General features: G+C 45.2%; 1 protein-coding gene across 3 annotated transcripts in view; it reads right to left on the bottom strand.

The window, feature by feature from the left end:
* The window catches only part of LOC122686276 (phospholipid-transporting ATPase FetA-like), a 100,996-nt gene that overhangs the window by 5,652 nt on the left and 80,423 nt on the right, over positions 1–14,921 (bottom strand). For 2 of the 3 annotated variants that reach the window (XM_043891454.1, XM_043891455.1), the window contains exons 15-23: positions 14,028–14,193; positions 11,863–12,051; positions 11,042–11,157; positions 6,710–6,874; positions 4,229–4,340; positions 3,730–3,835; positions 3,207–3,354; positions 2,505–2,688; positions 675–898 (exon numbers count right to left, since the gene is read on the bottom strand). In XM_043891454.1, the coding sequence (XP_043747389.1) occupies positions 675–898; positions 2,505–2,688; positions 3,207–3,354; positions 3,730–3,835; positions 4,229–4,340; positions 6,710–6,874; positions 11,042–11,157; positions 11,863–12,051; positions 14,028–14,193 (1,410 nt within the window). The remainder of the gene's footprint in view (positions 1–674; positions 899–2,504; positions 2,689–3,206; positions 3,355–3,729; positions 3,836–4,228; positions 4,341–6,709; positions 6,875–11,041; positions 11,158–11,862; positions 12,052–14,027; positions 14,194–14,921) is intronic. The other variant, XM_043891456.1, reaches the window with a different exon arrangement.

The raw sequence follows: 14,921 nt of genomic DNA, 5'->3' as shown, positions 1-14,921 counted from the left end.
TCATAAAGGTAGTAGGGATCTCCCAAGATAATCGTTCTGGAGGTTGTTTCTCTTTGGGAATCCTTGGGAATCCTGAGAAACTTCTTATAGGAAAAAGGGAATTCTCATAGAACATCAACATCCAAGGGTCACTTCTCCCCACTTCTGTGGAGATTTCATACTCATTAGAGCAACAACAGTGTTTGGCAGGGTGGTATGTCTGGGTGAGGAAGAAGTAAAGAGAAGCTGTGTTTCCAAGTGTGGCTACAGGTAAATGCCAGAACCGGCCCGTCTGGCAAGACCCAAAGGCCTCCTGAGGCTTAGCCTGTTCCATGAAGATTACTCTGGATCCTAAAAAACTCAGACCCAGGAATCTCACCCTCACCACCGCCCCCCTCCATTACATATGTTTGGAAACTCTAGGTCTCTGTGTCATGGAAAAGATGAAAATATCTTCTGGGAGAGTTCTGTGGGTAGAAGTCAAGGCTGAGTCAGAGCCAGGACAGAGTTTAGAAGTCTAAGGTTAAGTGCAGGGCTAGGAGATGGGATCACCATGGGTGAGGAGTTTAAAGGATGGATGGTGGCATGTCATACACAGGTTTCTAGAGGTGAAAACGGGTCTGAACTGGCTGAAGTGGAGGAAGATTAGAGAAGACCCACTTGACCAGAGTGGAGAATGCCACTTGAGCACTTACCTGTGCAGAGAACCCGCTGTAGAAGGCATACCAGACGTGCACCAGGGTGAAGGCGAAGTTTTTGTAAAAGAAGTAGCTTAGAAACTTGCACATGCGATTATAGGACCAGCGGCCGTGAACCAAGAGCAGACGCTGAAGATAGCGGAACTGGGATAAGGCATAGTCACTGCTGAGCATGGCCTGCATCCCCTCCTGGCCACTGATGCCAACTCCAATGTGGGCAACTGCAAAGGAGCCCCAGGAAATTCTCAGTCAAAGAGCTTGCTCTCTGGCTCCCAGCCTGGGAAGTGTATGATTAAGGCTGAGATCACGTTTCATGTACCTCTTATTTTACACCTGAAAAACACTGGGAGGCCGAGCAGAAGTGGTATTTGCTCGCTGGGGTCTTTCCTCCTTAGTGGATTTCCCTTCCCCCACGAGTCAGAAAACAGCCCCTTCGTTCACACTTTGCTTTGGATGCTGCCCCTTGAGATTACCAGTTACGACTAGCATCTGTAGAAGCCTGTCCCCGATGGTCTTTGTACTTCCTATAGCCATCTGGGCTCTCCCCTACTGCCCAGATGCTCAGGTAAAAAATTTGTTATCTCTTGAGGCCACTTAAAATAAAGATTCAGGATGGATATCAACCTAACATATTATTTATTTATCTAAGTTTATCTAAGGAGCTAAACTCCCAACTGTTGGGGAATAGTGATGTACATACTTTGTTAGTAAGAAATGAGTTCCTCAGGAAGCTGAAGCTGTCTTTTTCTGGATAAAGCAAGGGAGACTTGGGTTCAATCCCTGGGTCAGGAAGATTCCCTGGAGAAGGAATGGCTATGCACTCCAGTATTCTTGCTTGGAAAATTCCATGGACAGAGGAGCCTAGCGGGCTACAGGTCACAGGGTCGCATAGGGTCAGACATGACTGAGTGACTAATACTCTCACTTTTATGTTTGATGAAAAACAAGACTTAAATTTCTAAAAGTTTTAATTGGCCTGTTGTAGTATAGATTAAATTCTTTGATCTCCTGGTACTCCATTTACACTGCTTAACAGAATAACTAAAACCTCTGAGGCCCTAAAAGTCAAAGAAGTTCTAGAAACTGGAGAAAGAGAGCAAGAACACTTCCTAGTGTTGAAACTGAGATTGGCTGTGTTTTCAGTATGGGGAGAGAGGCTGGACTAGAGGACCCCTAGACGTTATCATAGCTCACAGAACTACAAGCTGCTGGAGGCTAACAACATTCGGCTGAAATTAACGCCAGTTTCAGCCATTTGCTTCCCTTACTCTGAAGCATCAGTAAGTTTGCTATTCTTCTCCAGCCAGGGGAGTCAGCGCAAGCTCTTGGGAATACTGCCTCGGAGAGGAAAAGATCCCTGCACCAGGCTGCACGGCTAATTCCCTGGCTGGGCAGCCCTGCTGTCTGCCTAACACTGCTCAACGCCACAGCCTTCAGCAAAGGGACCAACCGTGACTCCGGCCCCAGGGTCCCTTCTGGGGGCTTTGACGCCATCTCAACACGATGGGTGTTGTGGCTGCGCAGCTTGTCGTTCTCTGAGCACGTGCTCGTGTTCTTGTTGGAGCCACGGGTATCTGAGTGCATGAGTGTTACACGCGTGAATCTGGATGTGTGTGCGTGACTGTGTGTAATGATGCATAAATAAGTGGGTACTCAGGTGCCGAGGAACATGAATGAAGTTGCAGAACAGTATAAACGTACAACACATACAGGAGATATGCAGGAGAATGAACCAGCACCACCGTGCCACGCACATCAGTCTTGCCCACGGGAGAAGGAGAGGGCCGGCCCGTGGCCAGGCACTGCTGCCCCCAGCCCCTCACATGCCTTTGATCATGCTGACGTCATTGGCTCCATCCCCGATGGCCAGTGTCACCGCCCTCTTGTACTTCTTCACCAGTTCTACCACCTGGGCCTTCTGGAGGGGCGTCATCCGGCAGCAGATCACCCCCTTGCACATGCACGCCGTCCGCAGCAGTTCCAACTCCAGGTTTCCTTCTAGAGCGTGGGCCTGCAGCACCAGGACACATCTACATTCCAGGCTGCCCCAAAAGCTCTTGGGACAGAACCTTCCTCGGCCCTCTCTTTCCCCTCCATTCTCCCCTTGCAGGCAGAGCTGCTCCCAAGATGCTCCATTCCCAGGGAAGCCAAGCCCCCAAGTCAGTTCTAGGCATTCTGACCCAGCTTCCAGTGGGAAACCATGAGAGTCTCCCACAGGGTCAAATTGGTTGACTGGGTTAAAAGGCCCAGAGACCTTTTGGAGGACCTGGTTCTGCTCACTTCCCCCCTTCCTCAAGTAATGGGCCACATCAGCAGTGAAGAATTTGGAGAAGGAAGGAATAGGCCCTTGGCTTCTCTTTCCTCATTACTCCTGCCTAGAGAAGGCCAGGGAAAGGTGTCTGACAGGGAGGGGGACTAGGGTAACTCAAGGAATAGCAAAAGGATCTTGAAATTTCCCAGAAGTGGGTTGGACCTAGGAAAAGAGTTCCTTGGAAGAAGAGAACAGAGTTGTAGATCTGTGTTGCCCACCAGACTGTAGCCAGTGATGATTAAGCCATAGCTGCCATTGGGCACCTCCTCAGGTATTTTGAAGGGTGGCTGGGGCTTTGTGGCGAGGTAACTGTTTACGGGGTCTGATTCCAGTAGAGAGTCGGGTTTCATCTTTTCCCTTGCTGACCTGCAAGCCAAGAGTGATGATTAATGTCTGACCGGAAGCCCTAGAGCCTAGGAAGGAAAAGGTGTCCCAAAGTGAAAATGGGCCAGACAGATACAGAGCCTCTGCAGAGTACCTCCCAGGGCCTCAGACTCAACCACCTCCTGAGACCCGCCCCCGCCTTACGCGTTATCTATACATATGACACTTCTCCACTTGCGTACACTCCTTGAGCTCTAATGCTTCTTCACAAAATTCTCTCAGATATTTTAGGATTTTTGTTTTGCCCTCCCCTACTTCTTCTCTGTTCCTTCTGGTAATGTGGGAGCCATACTGGGGGAAGAGATGGGTGGGAAATCTTGGTTCCAGTGACAGGCTGTGGCCGCTCTTCCCTCATACCTGAGTTCTCTTCCAACAGTCTCATTGTTGTTGCCTTCCACGATAAATATCTCATCCATCTCATCCTCGAATATGTTACAGGCATAGGCAATGTTCACAGCAGTCTCTGCAGGGCAAGGGGGAACACGGGTCGCAGTTGGCTGGGACAGGGGCTTTATGGTGCAGAGGCACAAGGAGCAGACAGTGGGCTGCAGACCCCGTGTGTCCACATTTGCCACAGAGGCATCTGAACGTGTTTTTCATGAGTCAGCAGGGACTACATTCAAACATCCACAGGGCAGACCTGTAAGCTATAGATCAATAACTAGGATCATTCTGGCTTAGCTTCCCCTAGGAAGCTTGCCTTATTACTTAAAGCAATTCCAGTCTGCGCTCACTTCTCCAGGCAATCTGGATATACTTTCTTGAATAGTACTGTGCCCGTTTCTATGCTAGATTTTATGGGGGACTGAGATATATTTAGGCTGTAGCATTGGTCAGGCAAGGAACTCCCCTTTACCTTGCTTATCTCCAGTTAAAACCCAAATTTTAATTTTGGCTTTGTTCAGGGTGAGGATCGTCTCAGGTACTCCGTCCTGCAGCTTGTCTTCTATGGCTGTGGCCCCTAACAGCTTCGAACAGAGATATCAGTGAGAGAGGAGAAGGAAGAGACCCGGGGCATTTTGTTGTTGATCAGTCGCTCAGTCACATCCGACTCTCTGTGACCCCGAGGACTGCAGCACGCCAGGCTCCCCTGTCCCTCACTATCTCCCACAGCTTGTTCAGCTCACGTCCGCTGAGTCAATGCTCTCCAACCAGCATCCTCTGTCACCTCTTCTCCTCCCGCCTTCGATCTTTCCCAGCGTTTAGTGGTATCCAACCACTTGACTGGCACCTTAGCCTCCTCTTTAGTAAGCTGGCTCTGTCCTGGCAAGAGGGCCTCAATGGCATAAAACTCACGACCTCCTGCCCTTCAACAGACACACTTCTTCAATCACACACTGACATCTAATTTAGAAATAGAATATAAGGAATCAAAGAGGGAGGAAGACTAAGTCATACATGAAGCTTTGGGCCACTTCTGAATCCTCTGTTTCTCAACACACTTTTCCTTCTCCCTTGCTTTCAGAGCTCGTTTCCTGGCTTTGGTCTCCAAAAGTGGTATGTCTCAGACAAGGGACTCCCAAATCCAACTCTAGTTTTTCAGCTCTAAAAGAGTTTGGATGAACTTCATTTGTTTGTATCTACTGAGGGCTTCTAAGGTTTTTAAGGCCTTCCCCACACTAGATCAAAAGCATGTTGGTCCACACCACGCCTTCTTCTCAATAATACCCTGCTGACCACAGGGGTGGGCACCAACACGGAGTCTGAGGAACTGACAGATGGACAAACGACCGACTGACTGCTGCTGGGCCTCTAAAAGGACAGACTCGAAACACTAACCGCAGAACTAATCACGGAAGGAGATTTGCGACCTTTGGCATCTCTAAATTTTCCCATTTGGCATCAGCGATTTCTCTTATTTTTACTAAAACAATTTTATTTATTTATTTTTGGCTGTGCTGGGTCTTCAGCTGGGTCTTCAAAAATGCTGTCTGGGCTTTTTTCTAGTTGTGGTGCGCAGGCTTCCCCCTGTGGCAGCTTCTCTTGTTGAGGAGTGTGGCCTTGAGGGCGTGCGGGCTTCAGTGGTAACACGTGGGCTCAACGGCTGTGGCTCCGGGGCTCCGACAGGCTCAGTGGTTGTGGCACAGGAGCTGAGCTGCTCCGTGGAGTGTGGGATCTTCCCAGATCGGGGATTGAGCCCATGTCTCCTGCACTGGCGGGTGAATTCTTAACCACTAGACCACAGCAATTTCTCTTTTTATAGCAGAGCCTGTATCAACCTGGTCAAAAATTTTGGGGTCATCCTTAACTTCTTTTATCACATTCCATAATCCACCAGCAAATTCTGTGGGCTCTACTGTTTAAAAATGTACATGATTTGATCATTTCTCACCACTTCCGCTACTTCCGTCTGATCCAAGCCATCAGCATTTCTCTCTGGCACGGCTGCAGTTACTTCCTGCCCGGTCTCCCTGTGTCTGCACTTGCTCCTTTGTAGCATAACCTCCACAGGGCAGTCAGACTGATCCCTGCAAAAGCTCGCCCGCCCTCCTCGGGCTGCGCTCCTCAGAGGTTGTCCAGGGCTCACTCTGTCTTCATACCAGCCTGTCAAGGCCTGCTGCTGCTGCGTCTCTGCTTCCTGTCCCTCATTCGCGCCTCCTCGCTTACACAGTATCGGTCACATCAGCTGCCTTGCTCTTCAACTAACAAATTAGGTCTGCTCCTGTTTCAGGGCCCTTGCTTTTACTATTCCTTCTTTCTGGAAAACTGACTCCCCAGAGATCTGCTTGGCTTGCACCTTCCTCAGATCTCTGCTCAGATGTCTTTTTCATAGTGAAGACCTAGTGCCTTATTTAAAACAGCAGTTATGCTCTGTCTTCTATGACACACACACACGCCTGTGCTAATACCCCCAGCCTTTCTTCCTGGCTTTATTTCCTTCCACAGAACTGTCACCACCTAACATACTATGTATATATATTACTTTTTGGTCTGTTTTGTCTACTACTACATGCTCAGGGCTTAAAACAGTGCCTGGCACAGCAGTTAATAAAACATTGTTGAATGAAAGAATGAATACTATTGTCTTGATTATTCCATCAATTAATTCTGGATTATCTAATTTGCACATCATTCAGACCTTGATTTCTTCCAGATTATTTAGCTTCTGTGGACATCTTTGGGATAAGAAACACTGCCAGAAAGATGAAATTTACAACCAATGCATTTTTTTCATTATTTATGGATTTCAAAGATCCACAATATTCTGAGTCAGCTTGGATTCCACCATCTAGGGACAGACTGACCTATGACTTGCCGGAAGCCATTCTCAGAGTCCTCGTTCAGTCTCCCAACTGCTCCCCTGCCCCTACGTTGTCCCTGATTTTCTCACACTAACCATCAGGTCTCTTTCAATCTCTTCATAGACAGTTGATATTTCATTTTCCCGATTCTCCAAAGACAAGCAGGCTTCACTGTGCTTCTTGCTCCAGACCTGGAAGAATGCATTGTCCAGCTCTCGGTAGGCCACCATGAGGGTGCGAAGGCCATCACTGGCAAAATCCTGGAAGACATGTGTGTACACTGAGTGGGCCTGGGCAGAGTTAGGGCTGAGTCAAGGGACGACAGACCGCCCCACACGCTCCCTCTGCCTGCAAGAGGCTTTACTGCCTAGCATCACAAGGCTACTACCTAGCCTAACCGGAAAGCACCTGTTTTCTCATCAGATGTCCTAAAGACAAGGCCAGCATAGCTGGCCAGAGTTCATCCCCTGGTTTGGGAAGATGCCCTGGAGAAGGAAATGGCAACCCACTCCCCTTCTTGCCTGGGAAATCCCATGGACAGAGAGGAGCCTGATAGGCTACAGTCCATGGGGTTGCCAAGAGTCAGACATGACTTAGCAACTAAACCATCACCACCCCCTACAGCTGGCTGGCTCAGCTGATTAGTCATAGCCAAGAGTGCTAATGAGGCCACTGCTGAAATGCTCCCTGAGTAAGTTAGTACCTTCTGCTCTTTGGCCACCAATGTATCCTAACTAACTACAACTAACTCTCGCAGAAGTATACTCTTGGTTATAGGGAAAGCAAGGTGACAGTGTGGGTAGTTAGGGGCACAATCCATATCTAACTGAAAGTGGGTTAGAAGCAGACTTTGTGTGTTGAGAACTGCAAATGAATAACAATTCTACACAATCACTGGTAATAGTGAGCTTTAAAATAATTCACTTTGGCATCATAAGACCAAAGAGAAACAGAATTTATCAGCTTGATATTTTGTTATTAGTTGTCTGTATAACTCCTGAGTACTTCATGTTAGCTGTCAGGTAAAAATAACATCCAGGAATATCTGTAGCAAATCCTATCTCTTTTTTAAAATTAATTAATTTATTTGGCTGCGTCTAGTCTTTGCAGCATGTGAGATCTAGTTCCCTGACCAGGGGTTGAACCCCAGGTCCCCTACACTGAGATCACAGAGTCTTAACCACTGGACCACCAGGGAAGTCCCAAGAATCCTCTCTCTTCAATCTCTTTACTGTTGACAGGTGAAGCTATAAAAAAGAAGGCTGAGAGATGATCTCAAGAGACTTCTTACAAAGGAAACATCTTCATATTGCTTTCCCTAATGGTTGCACCAGTTTATATTCCCACCAACAGTGTATGAGGGTTCCCTTTTCTCCACATCCTCACCAACCCTCGTTATTCTTGTCTTTTTGATAATTTAAAATAGAATTACCATATGACCCAGATCCAGCTATTCCACTTCTGGGTATTTATCCAAATAAAATGAAATCACTAATTCAGAAAGATATATGCACCCTTATGTTCACTGCAGCAATATTTACAACAGTCAAGACACGGAAACAACCTGAGTGTCCTCTGATGAATGGAATACGGCTGCTGCTGCTGCTGCTAAGTCGCTTCAGTCGTGTCCGACTCTGTGCGACCCCTTAGACGGCAGCCCACCAGGCTCCGCCGTCCCTACACAGTCATAAAAAGCAGAAATCTCACTATCTGTGACAGATGGATGGACCTTCACAGTACTATGCTGTTTGAAATAAATCAGATAAAGAAAGACCAGACACCACAGGATTTCACTCATATGTGGAATCCAAAAAACAAACAAATGAACAAACAAAACAAAAACAAACTCATAGATAAGGAGAACAGATTGGGGGTTACTAGAGGGGAAAAGGGTTGGGGGGTGAAAGGGGGTCAACTGATGGGGGTGGGTGATAACAAGACAAAGTGGTGATCACTTTGAATATATACAAGTATCAAATTATAATGGTGTACACCTAAAATTTATTTAATATGACATGCCAATTTTACCTCAATAATATATGTACATATATGCACATATATATTCAGGAATTAAAAATATACATCAGCCATTTAAAAAAAGAAGGAAGAGATATGGCAGAAATTGATCTTGCATGGTCTACTGATAAGAGGTCTTGGCAAGCTTAACAATACATTGACAGATTCTTAATCCAGTCAACAAATACTTTAGCAGTCTGTCCTTAACTTTATTTCCTACATATCTCTTACTGGTATGTTTTTCTTTTCTCTTGTGGGGAGCAAACTGGGGTTCTGGGGTCCTGACTGCCGCCTGTTTTTGTGTGATCTGCTTGAGGGATTCCTGTCTTAGAGGGCTTGGAGCTGTGCTTCTGCATGAGTGGGTTTCTGGAGCTTGACTCTTATAGAATATCCTCAGCGGTAAACAGACTAGTGTAGTCAGGCTCCACTGTGGGTGTCTGTTAAGGTTGGTTGCAGGTCAAAAGATCTGAAATGGTTTTATGATTCCCCTTTGAATCCAGTCTGTGGAAATGCTGAGAAGATGCCCTAATTCATGTGTTCTGTACGGTTAAAAAATAAGGGAGGTTTTCAGAGTAGCCTATAACACACACACACACACACACAGAAACAAAACTGTGACCTCAGGAAACCAGTATGAGAGCTGTCCTATGAGGGACACATCAGTGATTTTTTTAAAAAACTGCAGATACAATATTATGTACCATAAAAATCACCCTATTAAAGTGCACAATTAAGTGTAATATATAGATACACAATTATGTATAATATAATGTATATGTATATATATGTATACACCTGCAACGTGGGAGACCTGGGTTTTATCCCTGGGTAGGGCAGATCCCCTGGAGAAGGGAATGGCTACCTACTCCAGTATTCTGGCCTGGAGAAGTCCATGGACTGTATAGTCCATGGGGTTACAAAGAATTGGACACAACTGAGCAACTTTCACTTTCTATGTATCTATATGTATATATATATTCATAAAGTTGTGCAACCTTCACTATTATCTTAATCCCAAACATGTTTATCATCTCTGAGATGATGAAACCCCATTACCTATTAGCATTCATTCCCAATTCCTTTTCCTGTAGCCCCTGGTAACCACTAATCTACTTTCTCTTCTACAGATTTACCTATTCTGTACATTTCATATAAATGAAATCATAAAATACTAGCCCTTTGTGACTGGCTTCTTTCACTTAGCATAATGTTTTCAAGGTTTATCATGCTACACATCGTAGCATGTATTAAGTATGTCCTTCCCTTCTGTGACTGAATAGCATTCACTGTACAGATTTATCACATTTTATTTACTCATTCATCCACTGAGGGGATCTGGGTGGTTTCTATATTTTTGTTATTATGAATAATGCTGTTATAAGCATTAGTGTACACGTTTTTGTGTGAATTTAAGTTTTCATTTCTCCTGGGAATATACCTAGGAGTGGAATTGCTGGGTCATATGTCAATTCTGTGCTTAACTTTTTCAGGAACCGTCATTGCCAGACTGTTTTCCAAAATGGCTGCACCATTTTACATTTGCGTCAGCAATGTGTGCAAGTTACAATCTCTCTATATCCTTGGCAGTACTCATTATCGTCCGGTCATCTGTTTGATTTTAGTTACCTTAGTGATGTGAAGTAGCATCTTGCGATTTGATTTGCTTTCCCCTGATGGCTATGACATTGAACATCTTTTCATGTGCCTATTGACCATTTGTTCTCTGATTTCTGACTATGTGTTAATGTAGGGCCACACCAAAATGTCCTAATAAAATAGCATTTCCTCCAAACTATTTCTTCCTTAAAATACTTCTCTGATCTGCCTCTTCTCCCATCACATCCCCTGTCCTATCCCTCCAACCCTTGATATATCCAGGTTTAGGGGTAGAAACCTCAGTGAGCATGAATATGGTTTTCCTTTCTAATGTTAGCAAACAGGAGCCATTCTCTCTTTCTGTTACATCTCAAATCCCAGAAGGTGGAAGTGGAGTGGGGCAGGTAGGTAGCCGTGGGGATTCTAACCCTATAAATAACAGAGGATGGTGTCACACAGTCAGCTAAACAGTCCAGGCTTGGTGATTTCTGCTCCATACCTAAAAGCAGTCTGTTCCTGTCATGACTGGGCCAGGAATCACAGAGAGTCCTGATTGTAGTAAGTGCTCCTACAACACATTCTCATCATGCCCCCTGGGATCCTGGCCCATTCAACTCCTCACTGCAGAAGCTGGCAACGTGGTCAATGAGAATCCCACAGAAGGAGGTAGTTTTTACTCTTCTGTCAATTAAAGAGACACAGATACCAATCTACCTCATACTGAAACACAGTGATGTGGGGACACATGTGCGGACACACATCCAGATGCACAGAGCCACCTGCTGCTCTCCTCCCCCCGCAACCGGAACACTTACATCTAAATGGTCCATGGTTATGTCTTGGAGGGATCTACAGGATGGATGGAGGAGCTGACCGAGGATCGTGTCTGCACCCTTGCAGAATAACAGTATGCGATTTTCAGGTGTCCTCACTGAAAATAAGCAAATTAAGCAAAGTAACCACATGGGTCCATTGTCACAAGACCAAGTCAGAGCCACTGAGGGATGGCAGAAGGCTGTTCCCATGACGTTTGTTTCTGATACCACGGGAGGCTAAGCACTCAGTGAGTGGTCACACAGGGTGAATGATGAGGGCTGGGGAGAGTGAGAGAAGATCGTTTGGAACCAGTTTCTCCATGGGTTCAACATCACCTATGGAAGACTGATACAGAATCACATTTAGCTTCTCAAGTCCAAATTCCAGACCAAGGCACATACCTAGTGAGGACCAAGGAATAAAAGTGACCTTCCTCTTCAGTCTGAGGCCCAAACTAATTGACAGCAAGATAGTATGAATTTCCCCCATAATGTCCGCCCCCATTTCTTATTCCAAGTTCAGGCTTTATGAGTTTATTCTCCATTCTTATCTTGGCTTTGAAAGTTCTGAGAAGTCACTATCCAGGATCACTAAATAAGGGGCTTAGCATGTGGTTGTTAAGCTTACATATGTGTATAGAAGGAAATATAAAGAATTATGAGAAAGTGGGAATGGCTGTGTTTGTATTTGCGGCAAGAGTGCCTTGGAAATGGCATGCGGGTGAGAGAAAATATTTGTTTGCAGACAGAAGAGAAAATCAATGTGTGGATGTACATGAAAGACAACGAAGGGGAGAGGGCTGACGGGGAGGGGCACCCACCAATAACAGACATCCTCTTGCGTACATTGCTGAAGTCCAAGATAGCCAGCAGCTGGTAGACTCTCGTTTTCCCCATTTCGACTACCGTGATTGTCTCAGACGTGCGGGAACGGAACACAAAGCCAAAGTTCCTGGCAGCAGTGACCAGGGCACCTTCGTCTGGGGACTGAGCCTGGTAAACCAGCTCACCTGGCAGGAGAGAAGGGGGCAGCCAGCGCCCATAGAGATGTGCGGATGAAGTCCACCCAGAAGTTAGACTGTCTTCCAAGTGGCTGACATAAAGATGGAGCCCCGGAGGGGGCATCTGTCTTCAAAATTTCCTCATAAGTCTGGCCCTAAAAGGCCAGGTTGCATAGAACAGGTCAGTTTCTTTTTTCTTTCTAATATTTTCACCTCATTTCACAGATCTGAGTTAGTACTATAGAGGTACACAGTACGTGTACACAAACAAAACATAGGTAGCTACTTTCCAACTTTAGAGGGTGTAGGTGGCTCACGAGGTTGTTAAAAACGAAGGTTCCTGGGTCCGACCCAAACCACTGAACCCGGAATCACAAGACCTGGGAGGACAGTCCAGGAAATTGAATTTTAACAAATCTCCTGAGTGAGTCTCATGTAGATGGGTCTACGTAAAGTGCTCCTGCATAAGACTGGCTGCACTTTGATGAACACTGCTACAGGGTAACAAGATTGATGGTTTGTTTAGTAAACAATTAAAAAATATATATGAATGAGTATTGTTGCCTTTGAAACTCTCACCCTGGGAAGTTAAATGACTTACTCTGTTGAAGCAATCTTTCAACCTGATATTACTCAAGACATATCTGGAACTCTTCTTTTAGGATACCCCCATAACCTGAGCTATGTTTTGGGTTATTTCTCTTTTGAAGGCCAATTTAATTTTGAAAAACAATTATGCACCACCAGAATATTATGCTTGGGAATGATGTGGATGGGGCAGTATAATTTTAGGTCAGACACACAATGTGTCCAAGGGATAATAAGACTATTTTCTTGTGTGTTTCCTACCTTGGCACTCACTCAAGAAAGTAAACAAAGGTAAGTCCAAATATGCTTCAAGTCATAGCAATTTATTGGAATGTCAGACCCTGGAGAGGCCTTGGTGGGGTGGGAGCTTATGGGGCCAGATGACACAAGATTTGGGTTCTTATTCCATTTTTGCCTTTCTTAGCTATAGGGTTTTAGTCAAGTCACTTAATTTCTTTTAGCTTCAGCTTACTTCGCTATAAAACAAGGACCATTCTTCTTATTCTGCAGAGGGCTGTCGTGAAGACTGTGGGAGGTAAAATAAATGAAAGCAACTTGTAAAATTATAAAGTGATGTAAAAATATAAGGTGTTACTCATGGTAGTATTCTATTAAGTCAATTATATTGACTTTAAAAGATGTGATTCACTTGGCTGCCTAAATTCTTGTTTGTTAAGGAAAAGTCTTTTTAATTTAAAATCAGTCATTTCCCATTATTTACAAAAAAGATTTCAATAAATTTATGGATGACATTGTCATATTTGGTGACTGAAGAAATTAGGGTATACAGGGATACCTTTAAATTGTGAAGCAACAAGAGGATGACAACTCATCCTTTAGGAAGTCTTGTCAGAGGTAGTGGGGTCGATCTTGGCAATAAATTAGACAAACTCTGTGACAGAACATTAGAGAATCTCAAGTTCCCTAGATAGCACCAAGTTTGACCCCTATCCGATGACTGAATCTTCTTTAAGACCAAGAGGTTGTTTTCTACTTAAATACATCCAGAGACTAGGAGCTCACTACTTACCTTGACTATCCATCCCATTGCTGGACAACTCTCCCTATTAGAAAGTTCTTTCTTAGATTAGTGAAGTGAAGTCACTCAGTCGTGTCCGACTCTTTGCAACCCCGTGGACTGTAGCCTACCAGGCTCCTCCGTCCATGGGATTCTCCAGGCAAGAATACTGGAGTGGGTTACCATTTCCTTCTCCAGGGGATCTTCTTGACCCAGGGATCGAACCCAGGTCTCCCGCATTGGAGGCAGACACTCTAACCTCTGAGCCACCAGGGAAGCCCTTTCTTAGATTAAGCCGTTACAAACGATATCAACCCCCACCCCCAAGTCAGCCTAGACTCGACATATTCTCAGTCAATGAGGCCTCAGGATTACTCACCTTCTACTTTCTCTTCTGATATCACGGTATGACACAATGAGAGTGACAGGAAAAACAAGTGTACCCAGTGATCTCCCCTTTTCACCGCTTCGGCCAAAGTCTTGTCATAAAATGAAAACTTAGGATCAGCCAGTTTGTTGTAGGAGAAGTCGACCTTTTCTCTTTTCTGGAACACATAAGCCAGAATGAACTTCTCAACAGCAGCTTGATACTTTATAGAAGGTTGATTGATTTAGGGGCAATTTCTGGAATGTGATGAGAACTCTGAGGAGGATGGGAAAAGAAAAGCAAGGTAAGTGGAAGATCCTGTGCTGGTTTCTGAGGCCTTTGTACTCTGACTTGAACCATGCGTTCACTCAGAAAAGATCCCTCACACAGGAGAGAAGTTGAGCACTTCCTGGCAGACCCTTCCTGCCCACTTTCAACTCCAGCTGTCCTAAATGACCAACGGGCATCTTCAGGCTCCATTCTTCCAAGTCCCAAGTCCATGATAAATCAAACCTGAGGATACAAGAGGCTAACTGTTCCCTATGAGTAAATGGTGAAGTCCTGTCTCCAGCTGTCCTCTATCTGATTTGGGGAGCTGGGGAGGGAAGGAGTTAGTTACAATGATATCCCTGTGTTGCACTATTCCTATTTTAGCCCACAAGAGGGCTAGAGAGGAATATTACAAGATAGAGGCAAGGATGTATAGCAAGGAGGCTTCAGTACCGATTTCTCATTCACAGACTTAATTTTGAACCATTTTACTTGACCCATCAGCACCCCTGATTCCTTCCTGCCTCTAGTCCTTAAGGTTACTGATCTCACCTCGATCTTTAGACCTAATATTCACTACCATTTTCCTGGCTATGGGCTTGGCTCCTTTAAATGTTAACTGTCATTTATTTCGGG

The sequence above is a fragment of the Cervus elaphus genome, chromosome 29 (assembly GCF_910594005.1).
Source record: "Cervus elaphus chromosome 29, mCerEla1.1, whole genome shotgun sequence".
NCBI classification, from domain to species: Eukaryota; Metazoa; Chordata; class Mammalia; order Artiodactyla; family Cervidae; genus Cervus; species Cervus elaphus.
The sequence above is the reverse complement of the archived record's forward strand: the minus strand, read 5'-3'. Positions and strand labels throughout refer to the sequence as shown.